Below are 26,611 nucleotides of genomic sequence, written 5' to 3'. Positions count from 1 at the left end.
GCAATGGGAGAGGCCACAACAGTGAGAGGCCTGCGTACCACACACACACACACACACACACACACACACACACACACACACACACACACACACACACACATAATAATAATAAAAAATAAGCCACAGGGATGTAATATACAGCATAAGGAATACGTCAATAAAATTGTAATAACTTTGTGCGGGGTCTGATGGTTACTAGAGTTATCATGACAATCATTTCATAATGTTATGCAAATGTCAAATCATTATATAGTACACCTGACACATAATATTGTAGTCAACTATATTTCAAGTTTTAAAAAACCTATACTTTTGTTGTATTATACATCCTTAAATATTGTTTAAGTATGAGAACATACTGTTAGGTTTGTTAATAGAATTTCAGCAGAGTTTTTTTTTTTTTTTTCTAGATCGAAAAAGTATAAGGGACTTCAAAATGTTTTTTCTTTTAAAGGTGAAAAATCAAGTTTTGAAAATTTAGAGTTTGCTCCGAGATCTTGAGTTTATTTCTAGAGCCAGTAAACATGCTTTGTCAGTTGTACTTTGTCTTTTTGCTTCTTTTCGGTGTCTCAACCTGGTGGAGACAAAAGCTATACTGTTCATCTCTGTGACGAAATAGAGGTCACATAGAGGATACAGCTTTGGATCAGCGAGGGACCAGAAGGAATTCAGCTTTCACTTTGGCTAGGCTTATTTACTTTGGGAGAGATGGATTGATTTTAACTCAAGACTTCAGCCACTCTTTTTATTTGTTTTCTGTATTGTATAGAAACCTTGCAAAACATAAACCAAATTATTTTTTTCACCAACTCTTATTAATTTGGAAACTTGGAGAAAAATAGAATAATACATAGAGGGGAATTGCTTGGCGGTCCACCGATAAGGACTCTGGGCTTTCACTGCCATGGTTCCGGGTTCAGTCCCTGGTCAAAGAGCTAAGATCACGTAAGCCACGCGGTGCGGCCAAAAGGAAAAAAAAAATACATAGAACACCCAGTATAACCTTCATGAGATTCACCAATTGTCAGCATACTGCCTTATTTCCTCATGAGTAGATTCAGGATAAATGTTTTTGGCAAGAAGTCTACAAAGATGATGTATGTACTTACTGTGTCATATCAAGAGCCATGTGAGGTCAGGTTGTCCCACTTACTGGTGTTGCTAAGTACGATCACTTGGTGGACAAGTGGTGGCCGTCAGAGCTCTCCATTGTAATAGTACAGTTTTCCTTTTGTAATTAATAATAATAATCTGTGAAGTAATAACTTGAGACCTTGTATACATCCTGTTCCCGAAGAACCTTTCACCCAGAGGTTTTAGCATCCATGAAAAATCTTTACCTCAGTCATTTACAACATGGTCATTGGAGACAGGAAAGGGCTGAAAAATTGTGATATTTTATTATTCCTTCTGCATTTATTGGTTGACAGATTTTTGTAAAGCCAGGTTCCCCCCCCATTTCTCTTCCTCTTTAAGGTATCCTTTGGACTCATGGATTCCTACTTAATGTTTTATAATCCATTCCTATCATTACTCTTCTTAATGCCCTAAATCTTATCATTTTAATGAATACATAGACGTTCCATTTGAACAGAAAATTACATTGGTTTTAAAGTGCTACATTTAATTTTTAGCATTACTAATTAATGTTTTTCACAGAATATTGAATATATTTGAGATACTTCAGTTATCATAATCGTAGTTATCATGGAAGTTATGACCGAAGAAATCCTATGTTAGCCATAGGGAAACACTGCTGCCCTTAATCTACTGATGTGTGGCCCGATCACATGAGAAAGTCACAAGACCAGGACAGGCAAGGGCAGCCAGAGCCTTCTCCATTTGGCACTGTGGCTTAAAAGTAGGCACTATATTATGAACATTGAAGAAAAGACAAAGGGAACTGATAAGTCCCAAGAAGCATTGCATTTTTCTTCTTTTTAAACTTTTTATCATGGAAAATTTCAAACACCTAAAAGTAGATGGAAAAATACAATATAATCTCATGTTTCCATCATCTAAGTTCCATAATTTATCCATGGGCAATCTTATTTCATCTATATTTTTTACCCACTTTCCCCCTCAATGTCATTTTGAAAGAAATTCCAAATATTATTTATAGGTGTAAATATTTCAGTTTATAAAGCTAACCTAACCACAATACTGTTATTATCATACCTAAGTTAACAATAATTCCTTATAATTAAATGTCCAGTCAGTATTCAGATTTCTGAAGGTCCAGTAATAGTTTTTAAGCTATTTTGTTTGAATCAGATCCAAGTAATTTACACGCATTGTGATTGGTTTTGTGCCAGCTGTTTCATAATTTATGGCTTCTACCTCCATTTCTTTCTCTTTTTCTTGCGAGTTGTTGAAGAAACCAAGTAGTTTGTTCCATAGAGTTTCCCACAGTCTAGTTTTTACTGTTTGCATCTTTGTGATACAGTTTAACATGTTCTTCTCACCCCTGGCTTCAGAGGCTCTCTCTTTCCTTAATAAAATGTAAACTCCAGGGTTTGGCTTTGGGTGAAAGATAGGCAAGGTCAGCACCCAGATTCCATTTCTCTTTATTTCACCTTGCACTTTGTAGGACTCATTTGTTTTATTTTGGCTGTCCAGCATCTACTCTGATAGACTCTGAGTTCTTTAGGGGAACCGCCTTTTCTCTGAGTTGTGTTGTCTTGGGGGAGGGCGTGCTGTTCCCTCTCTAGAATGCTAAGAGGGCCCACCTCTCTGCTCCTAATGCCTCCTGGGGAAGGCTTGTGACCCAGGTCAGCTGATCAAACTTCAGTCCTGGACTTGGATTCTAGAGCAAGGACAGGAGGAGAACAGTGAGGCGACCCATCACTGCCAGAGGCAGTGCCCTTCGCCCTTCGTGCTGCATGATCATTGCTGTGTCGCTGCCGCTTTATGTCTGGAGCTCCCCTGGCTCTTGATTGTTTTCTTAGGCTGTTCCTAAGCTTTTTATTGGAGCTGTGAGCTCCTACTTTTATTCCAGTAAATCCCCGTGGGCTTAAATAAACAGAAATAAACAGTACACATTGTTGCCTGCAATCGGGATCTCTGAATGATGCAGTAATAGGCATTAAACAGTTGGTGTTACAGGAAACACGTCCCCAGAGAAATTTGGGAACTGGGGCTGGTTATCTCACTGAGTCAGGTTAGGCAGTGAATCCAGGTAGGAAATCTAGCTGTCCCTGGCAGGCACTTGTAAAATAGCTACCCCATCTGGTCACATGAAGTCACACGTGCAATTTACAGCAAGGTTCTGGGCAACCAGAATGGGAAGAAGTCAGGATGGTGGGGTGGCTGCTTCTGACAGCAGTGAAAGTTTAAAGCAAGTAAATAACATATTCAAATCTCCAAACCAACCTACAGAAACCTAAAGAGTGTCATTTCTTACAGGTAGAGCACTTGGCAGAAGACAGATGTGAATCTCCTGACTTAGTACAGCTGGTGCAGTTACTGCCCTACCAGGTTTAAAGTGTGAAAACTGGAGCACTGTGTAGGACCCCGAGAGCTAAGGGGGAATATGATTGAGGAAGGAAGCAGATTCTTCACTTAGAAGGAAGAATTCACTTCACTTAGAAGTCATCCTTTTTTTCCTTAAGACTTCCTTCACCTGAGGGGTCAGTGTATCAGGGAAGCCAGTAAGCCTCTTGCCCCAGTGCTCTTTATTTCCAAACCCAGAGCCAGTGGTTAGAGCCCAGCATGCCCCCTGGAGGCCAAACCCAAAGAAATTTAACATGTAGAAAGAATGTGGGGACCTTGCCAGTTTATGTCTACAGGAATTTCAGGGACATGTGAACGAAGAGATCTTGAATGTGCTTTTAGATTAACAATATGATGCCCTTACACAAGATAATTCCAGATTCATTTAACTCAAGAAGGTGGATGTGTTTTTAATAATTTCCCAAACTGGATTCAACACAGGCCTATACTGAATGAAGATGAGATGCCAGAAGTCCTTAGAGTAGTGCAGAGCAGTGGTTCTCAGACTTTTTTGTGCATTAGAATCACGGGGCAGCTTTTAGAATCACAGATGGCTGGGTCGCACCCCTCGAGTTTGTGATTCAGGAGGTTTGAGGTGAAGCCTGAGAATCTGTGTCTCCAGCAAGTTCTCAGGTGATGGTGATGCTGCTAATCCAGGGGCCACACTCTGAGAACTGCTGGTATAGAGGGAGGAGATCAAATACTTTGAGAGGAAGGAAGGTTGGAGTAGTTTGCCGGTGTAAATCCCCTATTCACTGGCCACCTAACTGTCTTTCGCAAGACAAGCTGGATAACATACCTTTACCAAGGCTTTCAAACATATATTAGTGCTAGCTTCAAAGCTCTGATATAGTCTTTCTTATTTAACACTATTGAGGTGTAATTTACATAGAACAGATGTACCCACTTAAAGTATACGGTTATATACATTTTGACAAATATACGTATACAACTGTATAACCACCACCAAACCACCCCTAAAAGTTCTGTCCTGTCCCTTTTTATCCCTGTCTTTCCTGATGCGAGCCCCAGGCAAACACTGACCTGCTTTCTGACATTGTAGATTAGTTTTTTGTTTTTCAAGAATTTCATATAGAGTCATGCAGTATGTAATTTTTTGTGTCTGGCTTCTTCTGCTTTGTATAATGTTTAAAAACTTATCAATGTTGTTGAGTAGTTTTGTTCTCTTTTATTGTTGATTAATATTTCATTATATGGATATAGCAATATTTTGTCTACTCATTCATGTATTGAAGGATATTTGGGTCATTTCCAGTTTGGGGCTATAATGGATGAAGCTTCTATGAACATTTATATACAAGCCTTCGCACAGACATCTGTTTTCATTTGTCTTGGTAAATAACCTAGGTGGCATTGCTGAGTCACGTGGTAAGTGCATGAACGTTCCAGGTGCTGGCACCCTCATTAGTACTTGGTCTTGTCACACTTTTTAAACTTAGCCATTCTAGAGAGTACATGGTGGTATCTCATTGCAGTTTTAATTTGCATCTCTCTGATGACTAATGGTGTTGAGCATTACTGTATCTTTATTTTGTGAACTGGTTTCTCAAACCTTTTGCCCTTTCCTTCACCTTTTAAAAAGTACAGCCAGTCCCCAACTTACGATGGTCTGACTTATGATTTTTCGACTTTTCCATCGTGCAAAAACAACTGGCATTCAGTAAAAACCGTACTTTGAATGTTGACTGTGGCTCTTTTTCTGGGCTAGCATAGATCCTCTCTTGTGCTGCCGGGCAGTGGCAGCGAGCAGAGCTCCCCGTCAGCCACGCCGTCACAAGAGTGAATAACCGGTGAACTTGCAACCATTCTGGACCCAGACAACTATTCTGTTTTCCCTTTCAGTACAGTATTTGATGAATTATGTGAGATATTCAGCACTTTATTTTGAAATAGGTTTTGTGTTAGATGATTTTGCCCAGCTGTAGGCTAATGTTAAGTGTTCTCAGCACGTTCAAGGTAGGCTGGGCTAAGCAGTGATGTTCGGTAGGTTTGGGGTATGAAATGCATTTTTGACTTATGATATTTTCAGTTTATGATGGGTTTATCTGGACGTAACCCCATCATAAGTTGAGGCAGATCTGTAGTTTGCTTACTTCGTTGAGTTGCAAGAGTTTTTTTTTTTTTTAATGTATACTGGATATAAAGCATCTGTCAGATATATGTATTGCACATACCTTCTGGAATCTTGGCTTGCCTTTTTGTTTTCTTATTGGTGTGTTTCAAACAGCAGAAAATTTTAATTTACATGAAATCCAATTAATGTGAGTGTTGGTGTTTTGTGTCTTTGGCATCCTATCTAAGGAATTTTGCCTAACCCATGATTATAAAGATTTTCTTGACTGTTTTCTTCTGGAACTTTTATATCTTAACAGTGTTGTCTTCTAATACATAAGCACGTATCTTTCCATTTATTTAGGTTTTCCTTAATTTCTCTCAGCAGTGTTTTATAGTTTTCAGTGTACAGATCTTAAACATATTTTTTAAATTTGTCCCTAGATATTTTGTGGGTTTTTTTCAATACTATTTTTAAGTGGTATTGGTTTTGATTTTGATTTTATCAGTTGCTTGTTGCTAGTATATAATCATAGAATTGATTCTTGTACATTGACTTTGTATTCTATGACATTGCTAAGTTCATTTATTAGTTCTAGTAGTTTTTTTTTTTTAAATGAAGCTTTAGAATTTTCTGTGTCATGTCGTATGTAGATAAACAGCTTCACTTTGTCCTTCCCCATCTGTATGCCTTCTTGCCTTACAGCTAGGACTTCCAGTATAGTGTTGAATAGGAATTGTAAGATGGGGTATCCTTGTCTCATTTCCAATCTTAGGGGGAAAGTATCCAGTCTTTTTACTATTAAATATCGTGTTAGCTGTATGGGGTTTTTTTGTTTGTTTTTGTTTTGTAGATGCCCTTTATTAGCTTGATCCTAGGTTCTTAAGAATTTTTATCGTGAATAGATGTTGAATTTTGTTAAATGTTTTTTCTGCATCTGTTGATATGACCATGTGGTTTATTTATCCTTAGTCTGTTAATATGATGCATTATTACATTAAGTGATTTTTAAATATTGAGTCAGCCTCACGGTTTCTGGATACCCTCACTTCGTCAGGATGTAGTATCTTTCTTATATATTACCTGATTTGTTAATATTTTGTTGTGAATTTTTTGTTTATGTTCATAAGGCATATTAGTGTGCAGTGTTGAAATACCTTTCTAGGCCCAAGATGGAGCTGCTCCTGCCTGGATGCCACATCAGCAAACCAAAACTTAGGTAACTTTCGTGTCCATAAATTCTTCCCTTGACCAGAAAGGCAGTATATCCAGTCAGCCCATCCCCAAATGCCAAACCAACTCTGGGCTTTATACAGTTGGTCCTTTGTATCCACAGATTCCACATCCTCAGATTCAACCAACCTCAGATCAAAAATATTTGAAAAAAAAATTCCAGAAAATTCCAAAAAGCAAAACTGGAATTTGCCATTCCAGCAACTATTGTATTAGGTATCATAAGTAATCTAGAGCTGATTTAAAGTGCACAAGAGGATGTGCATAGGTTATATGCAAGTACTGTGCCATTTTACATGGGGAACTTGAGCATCCATGGATTTGGGTATCCTCAGGGGGAGGGGGAGGGAAGGGTCCTGGAACTGATCCTGAGCGATGACTTTTCTTGATCCGTGTTCTTTATCATATAAAAAGCTTCCTGCCTTCCACTCCGTTTTGCCGGTCTCCAAATGCAGATTGTCCCCTTCATGAAGTGTTAAAGTTTGTATCACCTAACTTGTCTTTTTAAATTATTTTTTTTTAGGAGTAGTTTGCTTTTCTTGTAGTTTCTTTATCTGGTTTTGTATCAGGATAATGCTGACCTCATAAAACAAGTTGGGAAATGTTCCTTGCTTCTATTTTATGGAAACACTTGTGTAGAATTGATCTGTTTGTTCCTTAAATGTTTGGCAATGAAACCATCTGGGCTGTGTCCCATCTTGATCACATTCTAGCTGCATATCATTCCCAAGAAAGCTGTCTCTAAGTAATGATCTGTAGCCATGTAAGTCCAGAAGCTTCTGTCAAGTGCAACCAGAATCGATTTGACTCAAGGGACTGCCTCACGCTAATCAAATGAGACTGATTTTTTAAGCCTGAACTGAGCCAGGCGCTGTAACAAGTGTTTTATATTAACACTACTTTATGTATTCTGTAACCTAGAATCCCAGTAATTACCATGAGGGACATATCTCTCCAGTAACCAAAATATGTGTGTCCTCCATGGAGAGCAGGGGTTCAGCACAGTACTGCCCTGGGCCAGGTTCAGCTTGCCGCTTGTTTTGTTTATTGGAGCACAGCTATGCATGTTCGCTTATGCGCGGTCTAGGATGCTTTGTACTACGACAGCAGGTAAGTGAGTAGCTGTGACAGACTGTGTAGCCCACGAAGCCTAAAATATTTACGTTCTGGCTCTCTGGCCACTTACAGACAAAGTTTGCTGACCCCTGATGTAGAGCAGTGATTCTCAACCCTGGCCACATACTGGAATCACCTGGAGAACATTTGAAAAACTACTGTTGTCCGCCTCCCACTCCCAGCAATTCTGACTTGGTTGGCCTGGGCTGGGACCTGGGCATTGGCGGTGTTTAAAACTCCCCAGCAGTTCTGCCCAGCAGCCAAGGCTGAGAACCACTGGCCTAAAGTAAGGCTTGGTATTTGTATGTGTTTAACTGCCCGCCCATGCTGATTGTCTGAGTGTGCATTTAGGAACGAGAAGCACTTATCTAGGGCAGTAGTTTCCAGATCTGAATGTGTGTCTGTCACCTGGGGAGATTTCTTTTCGTAGATTCTAAGACCCCACTCCAGTCCAAGTGGATTAGAATCTCCAGAGATTTTTAAAAAATTCCTCAGGTGGTCCTGAGATACAGACATTTCTTTAAGAAAGACTGAACTTAGGGCACCTTATTGTTATTAGCAAGATTTTTGGATACTGAGTGAGTAACCAGAGGATTATTTAGTGAGCATAGGAGTGGAGAAAAGGGGTTCCTTGTGTTGTGCAGTACAGGCTATGGAGGATCCTACTGTATAGTCCAGCCTCATAGAAACGGAAATACACCCTCCCGAGTGATGAAAATATTTATTTCTGTTAGATATGGTATACCTAACCGCCCTTGTACAGTCCTAGATGAAAGGAACATGTTTTTCCTTTTGGTTCCTCTTTATATAGATGCCATAAAAACAAGTCATCCATTAATATTCTTTGTTCAGATAGTTACATAATCAGGTCACATTACAGGAGGTTAGATAATAGCTTCCCCTCCACCCCTGCCACCCCATGTCTTGGCTAAATACCCCCATCAGCTTGCATGCTTCTCTAGGCTCCTGGCATCCCATTTACTAATGATCTCTTAGGACAGACTCTTTGGAGATGGCTAAGCCCATTCATGCTGTGTTCTTACCCTGGGCTACCCCAGTCCAGTCCCCTTATACACTTACTGCATCTCAAATGGTCTTTGCTCAACTGAGAAACTATCTGTTAATCCTCCCACTGTATTAGACATTCCCATGTGTGTTCTCTTCACTTCAGGTGGAATGTGTAAAATCAGGGAAGGCTGAGCTGGAAGGGACTTTGTTATAGACCTTATCTAACCTCAAAAAAGTCAATCTTATGGGCAGTTAGTTGGGTACTGGTAGTGCTTATGTGTTTGGGGGGGCACTTTATACTCTTCTTGATACAATTCTCAATATTGGATTTATAATCTGTCACACCCTTCTGTGAAGAACCTCAGCAGTGCCAAATCCATCTCTGTGTAATCCTGTTGCTTAGTGGTAGCTGAATAACCATGGTCAGGTGAAGCCTGAGACTTGCCTTCCTTGTCCATAAAATGGGAAAAAGGAAGATCTGCTTTGCAGGGTTATTAAGAGGGTAAAATAACTTGACATAGCATTTTGTAAACCATAAAGTACTTTTTATTTTGTTCTGGGAAGAGCATTGTACAGGAAGTAAAACAAAAATCAATCCGTCAGTCAATCTGAGAATAGCCCAGAAGACATTAGCTAAACCTGAAGGGAATGGTCTTGGAAAAAAGAATTTCCAGTCTTTTAAATTGTGAGTGCTATTTGCTGGTCAAGCAATCATTGATTACCTTACAGGAAAAAGCCGTAAACAATGTTATGAAACAGAAGACTACCTACTTTCAAGAGATTACAAAGGAGTTAATCAGCTAGGTGTACTTCAAGACATTTGTGTTATTATATATGGAAACTTAGAAAATGGGAGATATTGAAGGACCTGTGAAAATACCATAAAATATAAATGCATATGGGCTACATATTTTTCAATTTATTTGCAAGGCTGGCTTAATGACTATGGCATGGTATCAGTGGTTACTCTCATAATGCATTAAATATATAGCTTTAAATGATTTTTACAAGTGAAAACAAAACTCTGTGTTCATTTAATTCCAATTTTATTGTGGATATAATGAGGAATCAAAGATTGTCCCTGTCCTCAAGGTGCTCATTGTCAAGTAGGGGAACAAACCTTACAAGACAAGGGAAAATGCTTGGATGGCAGTACCCAGAGAGCTGTGGGGGCCCTGCAGGGACGGGGGTGGGGGGGTGGAGGTGGGCAGGAGGGGAGGGTAGAAATGTTCGGAAGGGACACGGAGGAAGCGGAAGCAATGCCTTGGCTGAGATTTAAAAGTTTCAACGTAGGGAGGGAAGAAGGCCCAGTGGAACCTTGTGTGCAGACAGGAGGCAGGAGAGGATGCGGTGTTTTCAGGGACCATGGTGGTCCCAGGATGAGTATAAGGCAGTAAGAGATGGATACCCTTTGACAGAAAGAAGGAGTGAATATTGACTCTATAAGTACTAGTTACTTTACATCATGATTGCCTGTTTACTCAGTTTTTACATTTCTGTAGGAACTATTTGTAATCTCTTTTTTCAGTCACCCCTGTGTTACTTTTGGAAATATTATCATGCCTGTCACTGATGAAACATATTAGGAAAAGTGAAAATGTATTCATTAAAGTGCTTCCCTTTGAAGGATATTGCAGCTACTGAGAGCTTTGACTATCACTAACACCTTGATGGGCTCTAAAAAACAAAGCATTACCCAAGTAGAAGAAAATTATATTATGAATACTTGAAACTTCTATCATTCTCCTATAAGCGACTGACATCATAATTTTCAACAGTTATGCCTTCAAAATCTTTGAGAGGGGTCAAAAAGTCATTTTGCAGATGAAGAAACTGAGTCAGACAAAGAGTTCTTCTTGGTCTTAATGTGAGAGACTGGAGTATATCAGGGAGATTATTGCTTTTGATTGTATCAGATTTCTTAGTCCCATTTTATACCGATAAGTTTCAGTTTCTTTGGTAAATCCCAAAGTGGGAGGTGTCTTGAGATTTGTTCTTTTATCTACTGGGAATATGTCACGTGGTCTTCATAAAGTGCTCAAAGTGCACGGTGCTGTAAGAAGCTAGAGCAGCAACTATTTCTGACTGTTTAGTTTAGAAGAAAGGACTTGCAGCATTGATTATTCATGAAGTACTGATTGTGGAGCTAGTTTACATCCTTCAGAAGTCAAGAGTATATGATATGAGCATTTGGATTTTTTTTATTCACAATTAATCATCTGTCTGAAGTGTCTTCGCTGGATTCTTCTTGTATAAGAAGGACATAGCTTCCCGCATTCCTGCTGATGCACTTGACAGCACTGCCAAAGCAAATAAGACATCGATTAAGGCAATACATAAATAATAAATAATCTGTATTCCATCTTTTCCCTGGTTACATGGCTTTTAATAAATTACACAAAGAAGGAGGATACTGGTATTTTGAATCTAACAGGCTTGTTATGCATAGCTTTCTGAAAATAAAAATTAAAAAAATCTACATGAGTTCTTCCTCTTCCAGATCCCTAAAATGTCCATCTGTCCCATTGTCTCCACCACATAGTCCACATAAAATAGTTGTAACTAAAGCTATTACTGAAGTTCATGTTTAATACCCATAACTGAAGCTAGGATAGAAGACATCAGGAAATAATGAAAATAACCTGCAATTTTAATTTTAAAAATATTGAACAGATTAAAAAAAAATCTCAGAAGACCAGCTACATTTACACTAGATGCATTATTAAAAGCACAATGACCTTTAATCTCTCTGCACTGATTTTTCCAATTATAAAAGTTATATGTGTTCATAACAGAGTATTTATAAATATATGAAGAATAAAGTTAACATGACCCATTATTCTACTTCCCATGTAATACAGTTCTTACTAAAGTCATTGTTCATGATACGGATGCACCATCCTTTACTTAACCATTTCCTGTTATTGGCCATTTTGGTCATTAAAATATTTTTTGCCATAATGAACTTGTTTATATATAAATTTTTGACATTTCTGATCATTTCCTCAGGATAGGATTCTCAATGGGATCACTGGTTCAAATACCATGAATTTTTTTGGGAAGCTTTTGATACATGTTCATGAATTGCTTTCCAAGAACGATAATGCCGAATAACACTACTCCCAGCAAAGTATAAGGCTGATGGTCTCATCACGTGCTCACTAGCAAAGCATGGAGTTTTAATTTTGCCAATTCAATAGGTGATAGTCTCCTTTTCAAAAGATACCTAGTAAAAATAGCTTTTCATCACAGTTACAGAGGAACCGTAAATACTATTGTAGTCCTCCTAACACAGATCTAGGTATCAGCATCCCACTGAGACAGTATGTACTGAGGTCCTACTCTGAATAAGACGCAGGCCAGCCCTTTAAGGAGTTCACAGCCATGGCAGAGTTTAAAGCCTGTGTGGATAGATTCTGTTCTCCCTCCCACGCAGCCACAGCCCACAGTGCTTAGGGGAAGGCAGATGCCAGACCCTGTGCCCCACCTTCTACCCATCCCCATCACCCTGCTCTGCGGCAGCCGTGTGAAATGGGCAAGCCCAGCAGAGGCAGGTTAATGAGCTCTTAGCTCAATGCTTGGGCCCCAGAGAATGTGTCAAATGTATTTGCTTGTGCGTTTTCACAACCACTTATCTAGTTGGCTTACACATTTTGTTCATTGAAAGGGACAGGGAGAATACATATTTCTTGTAAGTTTATGCCTCTGGTCTTTTTAGTCTATGTACTATTCACAAATAGAATTTTGTAGTTTGTATTTACTTGGATATTTACATTTGAAAAGGAAATCATCAAATAAGCCAACTCTCTGTAAAGGAAAGAGAATTCTTAATATCCAGTGCATGCTATCTGCTCTTGTCATTTACCCAAGGATCTGTATTAAAGTATATCTTCTTAGAGTAATCTGTGACCTTCAGGGGATATTATACTGTAGGAAGTCATTGTTTGAATGTATATATATGTATATACATATTCATAGAATATATGTGTATTGAATATACATATGAATATATATGTACTGATAATACATATATATTCTTAGACACTAAATTCATCAGTTGTTCATATTTAAAGATAAGGGGTAACTTCTCAGAGTCTCTGTCTAACCCAGTGTTTCTTTCTCTTAGTCCTGGTTGGCCACACCACTGTCTCTTTCTTTCTAAGTCTCCAAAATTATTGACAGATGTCTTCATGTCTAAAAGTTCTTGAGAAAAGTACATTCCAAGGCAAAACTTCAACAGATCTATGTAATTGCACTGGTGAGGTCAGGGAATTCAATCCATCTATCCTTTGATAAAAGGATAAAAAGTAATGACATACCATAGACTGATGGCTGGAATTAGTAATAAAACAGCGGAGAGCAGAAAGACGAAGCCTTTGTACCAAGCAACAGTGGCTGAATAAATTCCGTTGAAAGTAGAAACTGCAGTGATTCCGCCAAGTGTTTCTAAGAAAGCGAGACAAGCGAACATGGTGCCTGTTTGGGGTCAGGGTGTGGAGGGAGAGAGAGAAAAGGCTGAGTTACAAAACAACAAACAAAAATAATGCAGAAAATGGCTACTCAGTGAAAAGTGCAGCCCTGGGGGCACTGCTTGGTGAAGGAAAGCTACTCCCTCAAAATCCCTGAGAAGGCAGTCACCCGTTTTGTGGGTGAAGAAATGGAGCTCAGGAGTTCTCCCTGGACCTGGTGTGAGAGGAGCTGGAATCAGTACTTCCAGGGTCCGTGCGGCAAAGCTAAAAGGCACTGGAAGCTGAGGCGTGTGGAATCTGCCGCATCTCCCGTCCCTGCTACAGCCTAAGACGCAGCCCCACCTGCCCCTGAGGTTCGTGGTGCCACCTTCCACTCTCAGTCCCTGCGCTAATCTGGGACACACCTGCAGGGGCAGGATGGCTCCCAGGCAAGCAACGTCCCACCCACCGGCCCTCTGAAAGGTCAAGTCAGATCTGGCAAGAGTGACAGGCAAGGCAGAGAGATAATCTTCTTACCATACATTCTGCAATTTGAATTTGCTCTCTTCCTCCAGAGTAACAAAAAGTTCAGTCACACGAGATTCCTGTGTGACTCATCAAGTAACTACATAAGTGCCCGGTGCTCTAGTGAAGGTTATGCCACAGTCTGACATTGAGTGATTCTTTAAAACGTATTTTTCTGTCTTACGTGCTTACAACTGGCTCCCCTCTGAGGGGACTCTGCTGTCCTTCCCGCTTGCCACATGCCGAGTGTGGGAAAGGGCAGGCCATGGAGCATTGCTTAAGAAGCCTGAAATGGCTGCATGGTCGGCCCAAGCTCACAATCAGAGAAATGGTCATTATTCTACAAGTTTTGAATTTAGTCTGGAATCCAAGACCATACTGACTGAAGAGTGAAACTTACGAAAGACAGCTGGTCATCTTGATGTGCTTTTTTTCCTCTTTGTCAAATTCTGCATCACTACAATTGTGGCTGTTCTCAGCTCTCTGTGGCTTCCGTGGCATAAGTTCCTACGTAGTTTCTGCAGACTCTTAAGCCATTGCTTGTTCCCTACTTTGCCAAGTTTACTTTTCCATGACAAATTGTAATATATTTTTCTTACAGACAGTGCAAATCCTCTAAATAATTGTGTTTGATTGGACTGATAGGAAGGAAAAGGGCAAGCTTGAGGATCTAGCTTGGTTATAGTTTACACGTCTAGACTTTAACTTTCCCCATGGTCTTGATCTTTTAGACTGTGTATTGATTTTTATCTATTTAAACTTTCACTTTATTATACATATTCTCCATACATTGCTTCAAAGTCTTCACTGAACAACGGGACACATGTTCATAAAACAAACATCTCTATGCAGAATGCTGAGTTATCAGAGATATGTCTTCTTTTGACCAAAATGAAAGTTCTGTCAATGTCAAGGGCACATATGCTTTTTTCACTGCTGTGTCCCCAGGGCGTAGCTGTGCTGGCACCTGGTAGACATTTAATATATATTTGTCAAATGAATGACTAAAAGCTTCATTCAAGGGCAATTACCAGTCATCAAGTAGCGTATGGACTTACTGCCGCTATGATTTATGACAATACAGGAAGTTAGTTTAATTGGAAAGAAGTTCTCCTAGTTATGTATCTACGTTATTGTTTCATTTTATTTCTGACCCCTTGCTACAGCCGGGGACAGGTGGTATGGTGCTAATCCTATTATGCAGCCGCTTGAGTCCTTTCTTGTTGGGAACTCGGTCAGGCCGTGCTGTGTTCTGACAAACAACCATCTCATGAAATAGCTCTAGCTTGTTGCTGAACTTCCCTGAGCAGCACAACTTATGATTACTTCATTTCTTTTTAGTGCGAAATTATATTCCGTTGGACAGACACACCTCATTTTGTTTATTCATCAGTTCATGGACATTTGCATTGTTTATGCTTCTTGACTGTTACAGATAATGCTGCTGTGAACGTGTGTGTACAAGATTTTGTGTGGACATGTGTTTTCATTTCTCTTTGGTATATACCTAGGAGTGGAATTGCTGAGTCATAAGGTAACTCTGTTTAACTGTCTGAGGAGCTACCAAACTGTTTTGTAAGACGGCTGCACCATTTTACACTCCCACAGCAGCGTATGAGGGCTCCAGTTTCTCCACATCTTCGCCAACACTTCTTAGGGGCTTTTTCATCTTGGCCATCCTGGTGGGTCTCACTGTGGTTTTGATTTGCATTTCCCTGATGGCTAATGATGTTGAGCACTTTTTCATGTGTCTGTTGGCCATTTGTACATCTTTGGGGAGATGTCAGTTCAAATCCTTTGCCCATGTTTTAATTGGATTTTCTTGTTATTGCTGAGTTTTAATAGTTTTTATATACTTTGGATACAAGTTCCTTATCAGACGTATAATTTGCAAATATAGTCTCCCATTCAGTGGGCTGTCTTTTCACTTTCTTGATGGTGTCCTTTGAAGCATAAAAGTTTTTAATTTTGATAAAGTCTAATTTATCTATGTTTTCTTTTTTTGTTGTGCTTTTGGTGTCGTATCTAAGAAACCATTGCATAATTCAAGGAAGCAGGTAGGTTTTCACATACTGTAGTTTTAATATTCCTAAGTGGTTTTCCAATTAATCCTCATCACACAATCTATAAACAGCTGTGTGAATATGTGCTACATCTTATGAGTGGAAAAGAATCAAGAAATGTATTTTCAACCTTATTGAATTATGCAGTCTTCTCCAGTGTTGACTAAAGGGCCATAAGTACAATAGCATAATTATGAATTATTCATAAACACTTGATATGAACATTTGCACCAGGCTAAGACATGGAACAAAAGAAAGCTCCAAGGTCTCATAATATTCATATGATCAAAGCAAAAGGAGGTCAACCACATATGCCTAGTATCTAACAAGTACCCAGTCCTAACTAGAGATTTAATTTTTGTTTTCCTTCTGTACTGGTCATTCTCTGTCCTCCCCTTCAGCTGTTGGATCTTCTGTGCCCTGCTCTGTGCTCGGGAGGCTGACCCCACAGATATTATGACTTGGACTTCCTTGGACTTGGTCAGTGGGGTCCCGGAGGAGAAGGCTATGCAGTTTCTTCTCTGCTCCCTCCCTCCTTGGGCCGTCCTCTCCTCTGTGCTGCCCTTCCCTGAAGTCTCTTGATTGAATCAGCTGAGTGGGATGCTGTTTTTTCTAGGACTCTGACTCAGGCCCAGCTCTGACATTTGGGGGATCCAGCATAAGAATACAATTAGAGGCCTACAAGTTCTAAGTATTTAAAAGTTATAATTCTGGGAGTTCCCTAGTGGCCTAGTGGTTAGGATTCTGGGCCTTCACTGATGTGGCCTGGGTTCAATCCCTGGTCGGGGAACTGAGATCTCGTAAGACGTGTGGCACAGCCAAAAAAAAAAAAAGTTATAATTTTGACTAACAGACTGTTAACTAAGGTATGTTCTGTCTCCCTACTCTGAGAAAATACCTTCCTAATGATTTGGAGGTCAGACACAAACTTAGAATTCTCAGACGTTTTAGAGTTCCATGTGGAACATGACAGCCCTGGGAGAGCTGGCCCTCACCCTCCAGTCCCCAGCCTGCAGGCTGCAGCCACCCACATCGTATTCTACCTCTTGTTCTGCTCAGAAAGGGTCATTTACACGTGGGTGTAGACACCCCGCCCTGCGATTCCAAGGTTGGGCCAGACCCTCCTGTAAAGAGTCACCCTTTGGCTACCCCTTTGGTGTACAGGAGAGCACAGTGGGGTCACAGTCTACCCTCAGGAGAACAGGTCTGAGAAAGAGGATCATCAAGGCATTCACTGGATATGAGCTGTTCAGCTGGGAGTTATGGGGACCCACATACACGTACCCAGAGCGTAGCCTAGAAGGGGGGAGTGTTGTGGGCTCCCAGGGGGCATATCGCCTGGCCCTGAGGTCTCCTCTCCCCTTGGGGCGGGGCAGCTCCAGAGAAAACCCTCTAAAGCACCAGGCCCGGGGCAGGGGCTCCCTTGCTTGAATATAAGCTCTCCTAACACAGACCCTACCAATTCCAAAGGAGTTCTGTGCAGAAAAAGGGTTGTAGACTATCCTGAAGAATCAAACACTGTACACAGATATGAGTTGGTACAGATCATAGATTCATTCTGTTCCTTAAGCAAATTAAACTCACCTTGTTCAGTAGAACGAACCACTTTTGATATCATGGACCGTAGAACAGAGAATGGCACAACAGTGAAAAGGAATGGCAGCCTGACTGTGAGAGGAATAGTCGCAAATTACTGGCTGAATCAGAAAACTAAGGGTCCATTTTAAAGGTGGAACACTTAATCTCTAAATACTTCATTTTCTATAAGCATCTTAACTCATTGCATCTAACGGCTGAATTAATTAATGGTAGAATTCTGTTTAATGAATTAAGATAGACTATAGACACGTCAGTTTAAGATTACTCTCAAGTTTAAGTTTACTCTTAAATTCTTATTCTAGTGCAGAGAACAAGAGTTCATGGAAGTTACAGGTCCAGATCTATATAATCTGCCACTTGAAATGGATCTGTTTCCCTAGTTATTAGAGTAACGTCATGTTTAGCAGGTTGTGACTGTTAATAAATTTTTTGTTTTCTGTTTTTGCTCTTTCAGACTTGGCATTCTCATCGTTAAAATTCTTTTATTATATTGATCTACTTATTGGTAAATTGGTTTCTTCTTCATCTTTGTGGGTGAATAATTTCACGAACACAAGTTGCCTCTGCTCTTAAATTATGTCCCTTAATAGTAGCATTTTTAGTTATATGACAAAATGGTAAGATATTACATTTGCAGACCAATTTATGTTTCATCATGTTTTCACATATATTAACTTACTTGGAGTTGGCAACTCCAAGGGAAACAGGGAGGGAGAACTGGCATTTACTGAACCCTTGGCATTGCGCTAAGTGGTTTACAGTTATCTCTTCTAATATTCGTTATAACCCTCTGACTTAGGTACCACTATGCCCATTTTATAGATGAAAAAACAAGGGCTCAGAGTAGTTCAGTAACTTGCCCAAGGTCACCTAGTGCTGTAGATGGAAATTAAGCCCAATTCTGTTTGGTCACTCTGCTTCCCTGCAAGGTAGCAAGAGGCTAACACTGCCTTTGTAGAAAAAGACTAAATTGGATCTTTCTTGAGGTCCCACTTTAACAGATCCTTTAACCCTTTCAAACACAGTATCTCACTCAAGCCCTAGTTAAGGAAGCAGTCCTATTTGCCAGAAAGTGATTCCTCAAAAGCCAATTCATGAAATGACCAATTTGCTGAAAGATCAATTTGCAAAATCTTCTTGAATATATTCAATGAATTTTTTTAATGTATCTTTTGAGTATACTTTAGACACTTGTCTTAAAACTGTAGCCTTCTTAGCATCATTTTAAGAAATATTCAAGTTGGTGAATGCTATTTTGAAGGACTGATTCACAAGAAGAATGTTCCTCAAAACAATTTTTTGGCAAATGTGCAAATTTGGAAAATTGTGGTTATTCAACTTTTTTTTTTTCTTTAAAGTCAGTTGGTTTTCAGCTTCTGGAAAGCTAGCTTTAAACAAATTACCTTTACTTGAACTAAAATGCATTAAATAGAGAATTTTATATTAAAGTTTCTCACCCAACAGACTAAATTCATTTTATGTAAACATCAATACACAGTTCTAGGCTACATTTGTAACTTACCTAAAAACATCATCAATGTTGTTCTGGCAAAAGCAGTCATAGCCATTCCTACCATGGTGGTAAAAATTCCAATGAAGGCCATGTGAATATCTTCCATACAATAAGAAAAAAGCCATATTCCTAGGAAACTGCTGAAAAAAGAGACACTACCCAATGCTGATCCATAACCTATTAAAACTTCATCCCAGCAGAGCGGTGAATCCAATTCATAAAGGATAAAAATGGGGGAAATGCCAGCTGTCACGAAAAAATAAGTGATCATTGTAAAAAGCAACAAACAGAGCAAAGATCGTTGCTCACCAGAATTATTTTTAAAAAGCATGTAAGTTCGGTAAAATAAGTTTTTAAAGCCTTCAGTCCATGATACAGAAACATTCTGAGATGAAGGCTCTTTCATCGAATCCTCAAGAAAGAATAAAATATAAATCAAGTTAACAGTAAGAGCCACAGTAGCAATTAAAAACGACCACACAAAACCTAGTTCTCTAATAAAATAGCCAGAAGACAATCCTGTTAATCCAGTGACAATTCCAAGCAGGAAGTCAATGATAGCTATTCGAATTGTTCTTTGTTTCTTTTCTTTACATTGGTCAACTATGTAGGCAAAAGAGGCTCCCAGAAGTGTGGTGTAATTGCCACAAAGTGCAACCAAAAATGTAGATGCAATCAAAAGCTGGATTGGAAAGGCAAAATAGGAAAGCAAACAGAGCCAAGCACTGTTTGCAAGAGCACCAACAGAAGACAAAATCAAAGGGAATTTTCGTCCTCCGTGGTCACTATGAGACAGAAGCATGAATGTAGACACGAGACCAGGAATTAACCCACTTATGTCCATCTGCAGATTAAAAAGAGACACTTTTTTCTGAACTTCCTGCAAATAAATAAAAAGAAGACAAAGTGTTTACAGAGGCTTATACAATATGCCTAAAAATACCCTGGTACATACTTTTTCTTGATATTGCCAGTAGGTCAGGGATGGGGAATCTCTAGTGCATGGGTTTGATATAGCTTAAATCTTCATCCAGTTCACAAGGCAAATATCAAGAGGTGATACAATCATCAATGCTCAGTCACAATATTCAAGTACCACAGTGGAGACATTAATCCATAAAAATAAAAGTGTGTGTATTGGTGTATGTCTGACTTATATAGAGGATCCGCAGAACCCAAGGCCTCAGGGACTGGTTATGTAATGACTTCTCCTTCTTCTGTGAACAGTTAGCACTAAGGGATCATGACCACTGTTCTAAAGCAAGAACGGTACCCTTTCCCATGATACACCTTTCTGTCTAAAGGGGAATGAATATCACATGTAAACATCGTATCTGATAGGCATTTAGATAGAGCTCATTGTCCTTTCCACGTGTCTCCACAAATATTCCTTTATTTACTAAAAATTAAGATAAAACTCGAAGAGGAGCTTTGTATTGACTAAAGATGGTAGCATGCCATGAACTAAGGAGTGAGCTAAACTCCACTTTCCTGAGGCCCAAAACAACTACGTACCACGTGGATTGGCAGATATAACAATCGTGACACTAGGTATATGATGGGAAGAACTTGGGGTGATTTAAAAGCATTTTCTTCTCACCACTTTTCTGTATTTTCCAAACTTTATATTAAAGGATATGTGCCGTTTCTATAATGGAGATTACTAAACTCATTTTAAAAAAGATTTATTCATGTAATATTTAGAAAGCACCCTAAAAACCACAAAAATATGATTAACCACAGAAATATCAGATACTGAATTAATGGCTTTTTAAAATAGTGAGCCTATTTTTATTTTTATATATTTATATAATTCAAGCCATTCCATGTTGCCAGGAGATGTTCTGGTCACTCAAACCCCAAACTTCAGTCATCTTTGCTTCTAGCCTTTCCCTTCGTCCATGCCCCCCAACACAATCTATCCTGTCCCACTAAAGTTGCTCACTTTACCTTCTTGATGGTCCCATAGTTGCCACTTGGATGACAACTCCCATTGGTTTTCACCTGGACCACCCTGGCATCTAACTGGTCTCTTCATTCAATTCAGAATATAATGTCAATCTTACCACTTTGCAGATCACAGACACTACTGCTGGGCACATGTTGCATAGCACCACAGCATACTATCGGCATGTCTCTCACCTGCTCAGAAGCTGCAGTGTCTCCCCACTGCCTGGGAAAGTCCACACTCCTTAGCCTGGTATTCAAGGCCCCCGAGACGTGGCCTGATCTCATCTTCAGCGTTATCCCCACTCTCCCCCCAGATACGGTCTATGCTCAGGCACAGTCCATAGTCAGGTCCCACTTAGATTTCCCTGAAATTCTCAAACGGGTCATCACTCCTTTTTCTGAACCTTCTCTGAACCTTCTCGTAGAACAGTTATCATTCCCCAGCTGTATTTTTTTGTGTATTGATTAAGAGCTTGAGCTCTGGAGTCAGAGGAATCTGGATTCAAATACAGTCAGTTCTGTACACCACAGTTTGAGTGGTCTTTAAAAACACACATGAGCTCGTGTCACTCCTCTGCCAACCCCCCAGTGGCTTTCCTTACACTGGAATAAATGCAAACTCCTTGCCACGGCGAGGGGCGACCCCACGTCACGGAGCCTCTGATTCATCTCCCCTTCCTCACTCCTCTCGGCCGACAAGCCATTCCACAAACCTCCATGCTACTTGCTGTTCCCTCTGCCTGATCGTTGCACAGCTCACTTCCTCAGTTCAAAACCACTTCCTCAGAAGGGCCTTCCCTGACCATCACTCAATCCAAAGCAACCCCACTAATCCCGCCCAGCGCTCCAGCCCCTTATCCTTGTTGTTCTTCTCCTTAGAGACTCACCGGCTCCTTGACAGGAAATTATATTTTATTCGATCTGTGCATTGTGTGACTTCCCTCCTACAATCTAAGCTCCCGGCTGGGGTGAAACCTTGTCCTCTTCACCATAGTATCACCAGCTCCAAGAACAGCGCTTCCAGGGAGGGTAGGTACTCAATAGACAGATTGATTAAATGAACAAACCATCGAGTAAAATAGGCCTCTGTAGCTTGCATGCTCTGTGTGATCCTGACCAAATGACTTGTCTCTGTAGCTTCTTCATCTGACCAGAGGGAACGTCAACAGTCCCAACCTTGCAGGCTGTCAGGAGACTTAAAGTCAATATAAGGTGCTCCACACAGGGCCCACATACAGTCAGTGCTGTTTCATTTTTACTAGGTTAGATCTTTTGAGCACATCTTTGTATCTCCTACAGATATAGAAGCCATCAAGTAAATATTTATTGAATAAATAAATGAAACAGTTATCGTTTAATCAACTCCTCAGCAAGATGTTCCAGTGTGGGGTTCCTCCTCCCATTTCCACGTCTCCGCCTAAGTCCTGTCCCCTCCTTTTTTCCTACTGTCATCCCAACCCAGTCTGTTACACAGACTACTCACCTCATCTGCAAACCATGTTGTGAATTTCAGATCTTAACAAACTCAAAGCATATTTCAACCATAAATCAATGTTGAGACAGAAGAAATTGTGTTTGAACATTATAAACTCTGGAGAATTTTGTGTTATGTGTTATAGTAGGGTAGATGGGAGAAATCAGAGTAAAAAAAAAAAGCTATTTCCTATACAAGATTGAACAGAATGACAAGGTACTGAGATGGGGATAAACTAAGGAAAGTGCTATCAATTTTAAGGAAGGCACAATTTCATAGGCTAAAATGCATATATTCCAGTTGAGCAGAAGGTATTCCTTACCTGCTGGTAACCAGGGATTGTGTTATTAAAAGGTTTATAAATAAATTCCTGAGCGAGAACAACTTCATGATCTGTTGGGTGACCCGAAGTTGTCCCCTCCAGCGGCAGAGTCCCTATCTTGAAAGCTGCCTGAAGAGAACAGGCCACAGTGGCCAGTGTAACACTTCAAAACGAATCATTTACAAGGGAAGGAGAGGGCGGTAAGGGGCTTAAAAATTCCTTCCTCCACAAAAGTCAATAGACATCCCAGAATTCCCTACTCTCTGCCCTTTGCCAAGAGTTTCCTTCCACAGCCTTGCCACTTTGTTAAGAGGCCTTTTAGAGATTAATCTCATCGCCCAAGAGAAGTATGTAGTTGTTCTTACAGTCACAGGGCTCAGAAAACTTGAAGATTTGAAAGATAGGTTAGATCCATATCCATATGAATATATATGTTATATATACCTTAACCCCAGATAGATTGAAAAATACGACTTTCATCCAAATAGACTTTCAAAATGTTAAATATAAGTGAAATCGCTCCGATTATTCTTATATTTGTACCCTGAAATTCATGACACTATCTTGCATACCAATACGTATGTAAGTGTGTATATTTGTTACGTGGGAAGGTTAAATAAAAACAGCGTAACAGAGGTTCAACACATTGTATTCTTACACACAACTGATCTTTTGGGAGAGATCTGAGAAAAATCTGAGCTGAAAAAATCATTTATTTATTTTATCAGGGGCTGACCCTGTACTATGACATCTCTTATTTTTAGGGTTACAAGAACAGTCCACAGATCTCTAAGTGGAAGCTCACAGAACAGGGAACATTTGTTCTCGGATTTAAAGGGGGCAGAATATTCTCTGAGAAGCTGAGCAGGGACAGGATCCAGGGAAGGGGTCAGAAGGAGGTGTTCCTCTGTCCTAAGGAGCGAGTGGTGAGTGGGTCGCCACGCCCTGTCCCAGTTGTGGGTGGGATGGTTTCTGGTTCCCCAATCTTAGAAGAAGCACCTGTAGCTCTAGCGCACCGACTGTAAGGCAAGGATCTAGGGCGGTATGTTCTCTTGAACATTAATCCAGTGAAACAGCAGGCAATCGATCAAAAAATTTGGCAGAAATCTTCAAAATGAGACCCCTGCTCTGGGCAGTGGGGGGCTTTCAGCAGCTGGGTTAGGCAGGGAGCGGGGCCAATACTCATCACCTGCACAGTCACAGAGGTCACCAAAGCAGCTGGACCAAGGCCCGTCTCCCGTCACTCTAGAGGGTGAGGACAGCCGACCTTTCCAGACACTCAAGTCCTCTCCTCTGTCCCTCCCACTGCTCCCAGGGGGCTGGTGAAGGAACTCACAGTATGAAATGGAGAAACTGATGAACCTCTGGAACCTTCTTACTCCCTGGAGATACATACATGTAACAGGAAACATTCTTAAAGGGAGACAAAACCAAGAGGCGAGCCCCTTGTTGGCCCTTCTGTTTTTATGACCTCACTCTAGGCCAGAACCTTGATATCTGCATGGCTGTTCAGAAATAATCTGTTCTTTTCTCCATGGGTGCAGATGACTCAGAGTCCCTTAGACTCTTTTCATCTTTTGACTGGGGAAGCAGCACCACTCTTTTGCCATCATAAAATATTCCCAAAGGGGAGAGTTCAAAGTTTACAAGTGTGGTTGTTTTTCAGGCATGGCGGTGGGGGGGGGGATTTCCAAATCTGGATGCTCTCTCTGCTTTGCATTTGGACACTGGTAGACTGGTAAAGACTGCCTAAGGGAATGGAGACTGGCGCCCTACCTCCTGGGGGAGGAGGCTGGACCTGGGGAAGGAAGGGCTCTGGAGTATCTGGCTGAACATTTTCAGTGTCCTCAGAGCGCAAGTGGGTGCTCCCCACCCCCCATATCCTCACACAGATGCTCCTCAGCACTGGGGGGTCAAACTGATTTGATAACACCGAATGATGGATGACGAATGCCACCCTCAACCCATGACAGACCCTGGCGCCGGGCCCACAGTCTTCGGGGATGGTCCACTTTCTGGGGTCACTGAAAACTGGGTCATGCCCGTGAAGCGGAAGCGGGTAGGGAGGAAGTGGGCAAGGGAGAGGCAGGACCCATGCTTCACCCGCCCCCTGGCCACCAAGTACCATTCCAGCCTGCCCTGTCCCAACTGTCAGGCTTTCCGTGGGGAAGAAGAAAGGAGACAACCACGGAGGAGATGAGACTGCCCTGACATTTTCTGAGACAAAGGAGAAGAGCCAGTGTCACAGAAGAAGGGGGTTTTAAGTAGAAGAGGCAGATTAAAGGTGTCAGGAAGCTTCAGACAGAAAGGAGAATAAAGGCTTTTGGTTTGAGACTTAGGGGTTTTCGTGTGACCCTTAAGAGATCAATGTATGAGGAGTGCAGGATCCTCTTTCCTTTAAAATCCTGTTGCACATACCCTTTTTAATACATGTTAGGAATATTTTAATTTCTTACCTCCTGGAATGTGAAAATCGGGCTGCTTTTGTTTTTTGCACACTCAGAAACATTGCTATCGGGTGCAATGCTGTAGTTGCCTGTTTCCTCCCATATTCTCCTGTACACGTATTGTGTTGTCAGTGGAGCAGTCAAAGTCATAGCAAATACACTAAAGCAGATGGCAGGTTCCACAAATGGAATCTTCATCTTGCTTGGGTAGGTAGCTGAAATTCTATTAAGAAGAAAAGGAGAGAGAGAATCAGTTGCACTCTTATCTGAGAGGCTAGATTTTCAATGATGGGGAAGTTGGGGGAACTTTGTGGAGTACACAAGCAAACTAGGGAACAGAAAGCAGTAAGCACTTCCTAAGACAACAACAACCTCAGACTGTCATACTTACCATTTTTAAGAGCTGGACCTTTAAGGACTCAACCCGCCCTTGAGATGATTCTTTAAGATAGTCTTAATAAGCTGTCTACCACTTTGGCTATCCAGTGGTCACACTACAATTCCCACACTGAATACTGCCAGCTGGTTTTCATAAGGGAAACAGTGAGGTTGCTCTGGGGACGAGACAATTACGTAATTGTTTATTATTGATTTTGCTGCTTGTGAACAGCGGACGGGAAGGGGGCCTTTAAAAAGCAGCTTCCAATCGTAAGGGTTTGTTTATGTTGTTTTAACTCACCCCACGGTCACAGTCTTCCTGCCGATCTAGGCGCGGGTCTGACCGTTTTCGGGGCCGGAGTCTCGGGGGCTGTCTCTTTTCAGGGGCTCCTGGGCAGCAAGTGCGCACGGAGGCTGGGTCTGCGCCGCCGCGCTGGGATGGGAAGGGGAATTGCCGCTGAATTCGACCAGATGCACAGGTCGGGAGACCGCAAGCCTGATTTTAAAGCAAAACAGGAGAGGGCACTTCCGCGTCCAGAGTGACAACGGTGACAGTTCACCGCGCAGCCCTCGCTCAGCTCCTGAGTGGCCCTGCGGGCTCCGCCCGGCGAGCTCCCGCGGGGCCCGCGCGCCGGGCAGCTGCTCCCTGAGCCGTCGGCGGGCTGTCGCTGGGTCCGCGGCCCGGCCTGCGCTCGCTGTGACTCAGCTGCGCCAGCCGAGCATCGCCTCCGGCCCAGGAGACGGGCCTCGGGGGTGCTGGTCCCCCGCCGCCTGGGCGGTCGCTGTCCTGCTTTCCTGCGACTGGGCCCCTTGGCCGGCACCCCCGCGGGGATTGGTCCGCTCCGACGTCGCTCCCGAGCGCCCGCCCCCGGAGGCCCCAGTGGGGCCGCCGCAGCCGGCAGCCCCGGGGTTCGTGCAAGGACTCTGAGGTTAGAGAGCTTTTCTGGGTCCGAATATCACTTCTCACGG

At 41.4% G+C, this 26,611-nt stretch overlaps 1 protein-coding gene across 2 annotated transcripts; it reads right to left on the bottom strand.

The window, feature by feature from the left end:
• Window positions 1–9,477: 9,477 nt before the first annotated feature.
• Window positions 9,478–26,292, bottom strand: SLC46A3 (solute carrier family 46 member 3). 2 transcript variants are annotated; one of them, XM_082675990.1, is made up of 6 exons: window positions 25,944–26,292; window positions 25,274–25,487; window positions 19,081–19,951; window positions 17,544–17,627; window positions 13,243–13,399; window positions 9,478–11,223 (listed from the first exon to the last, which is right to left on the bottom strand). In XM_082675990.1, the coding sequence occupies exons 2-6, from the start codon at window positions 25,460–25,462 to the stop codon at window positions 11,139–11,141; spliced, it is 1,386 nt and encodes a 461-aa protein (XP_082532116.1). In that variant the 5' UTR covers window positions 25,463–25,487; window positions 25,944–26,292; the 3' UTR covers window positions 9,478–11,138. The 2 variants fall into 2 exon arrangements, with proteins under 2 accessions (XP_082532116.1, XP_082532117.1); XM_082675991.1 differs by lacking the exon at window positions 17,544–17,627.
• Between the last annotated feature and the right edge of the window lie 319 nt (window positions 26,293–26,611).

Source organism: Grampus griseus, assembly GCF_964374135.1.
Source record: "Grampus griseus genome assembly, chromosome: 18".
Taxonomy (NCBI): Eukaryota; Metazoa; Chordata; class Mammalia; order Artiodactyla; family Delphinidae; genus Grampus; species Grampus griseus.
Note: the sequence above shows the minus strand (reverse complement) of the source record. Positions and strands in the feature narration are given on the sequence as shown.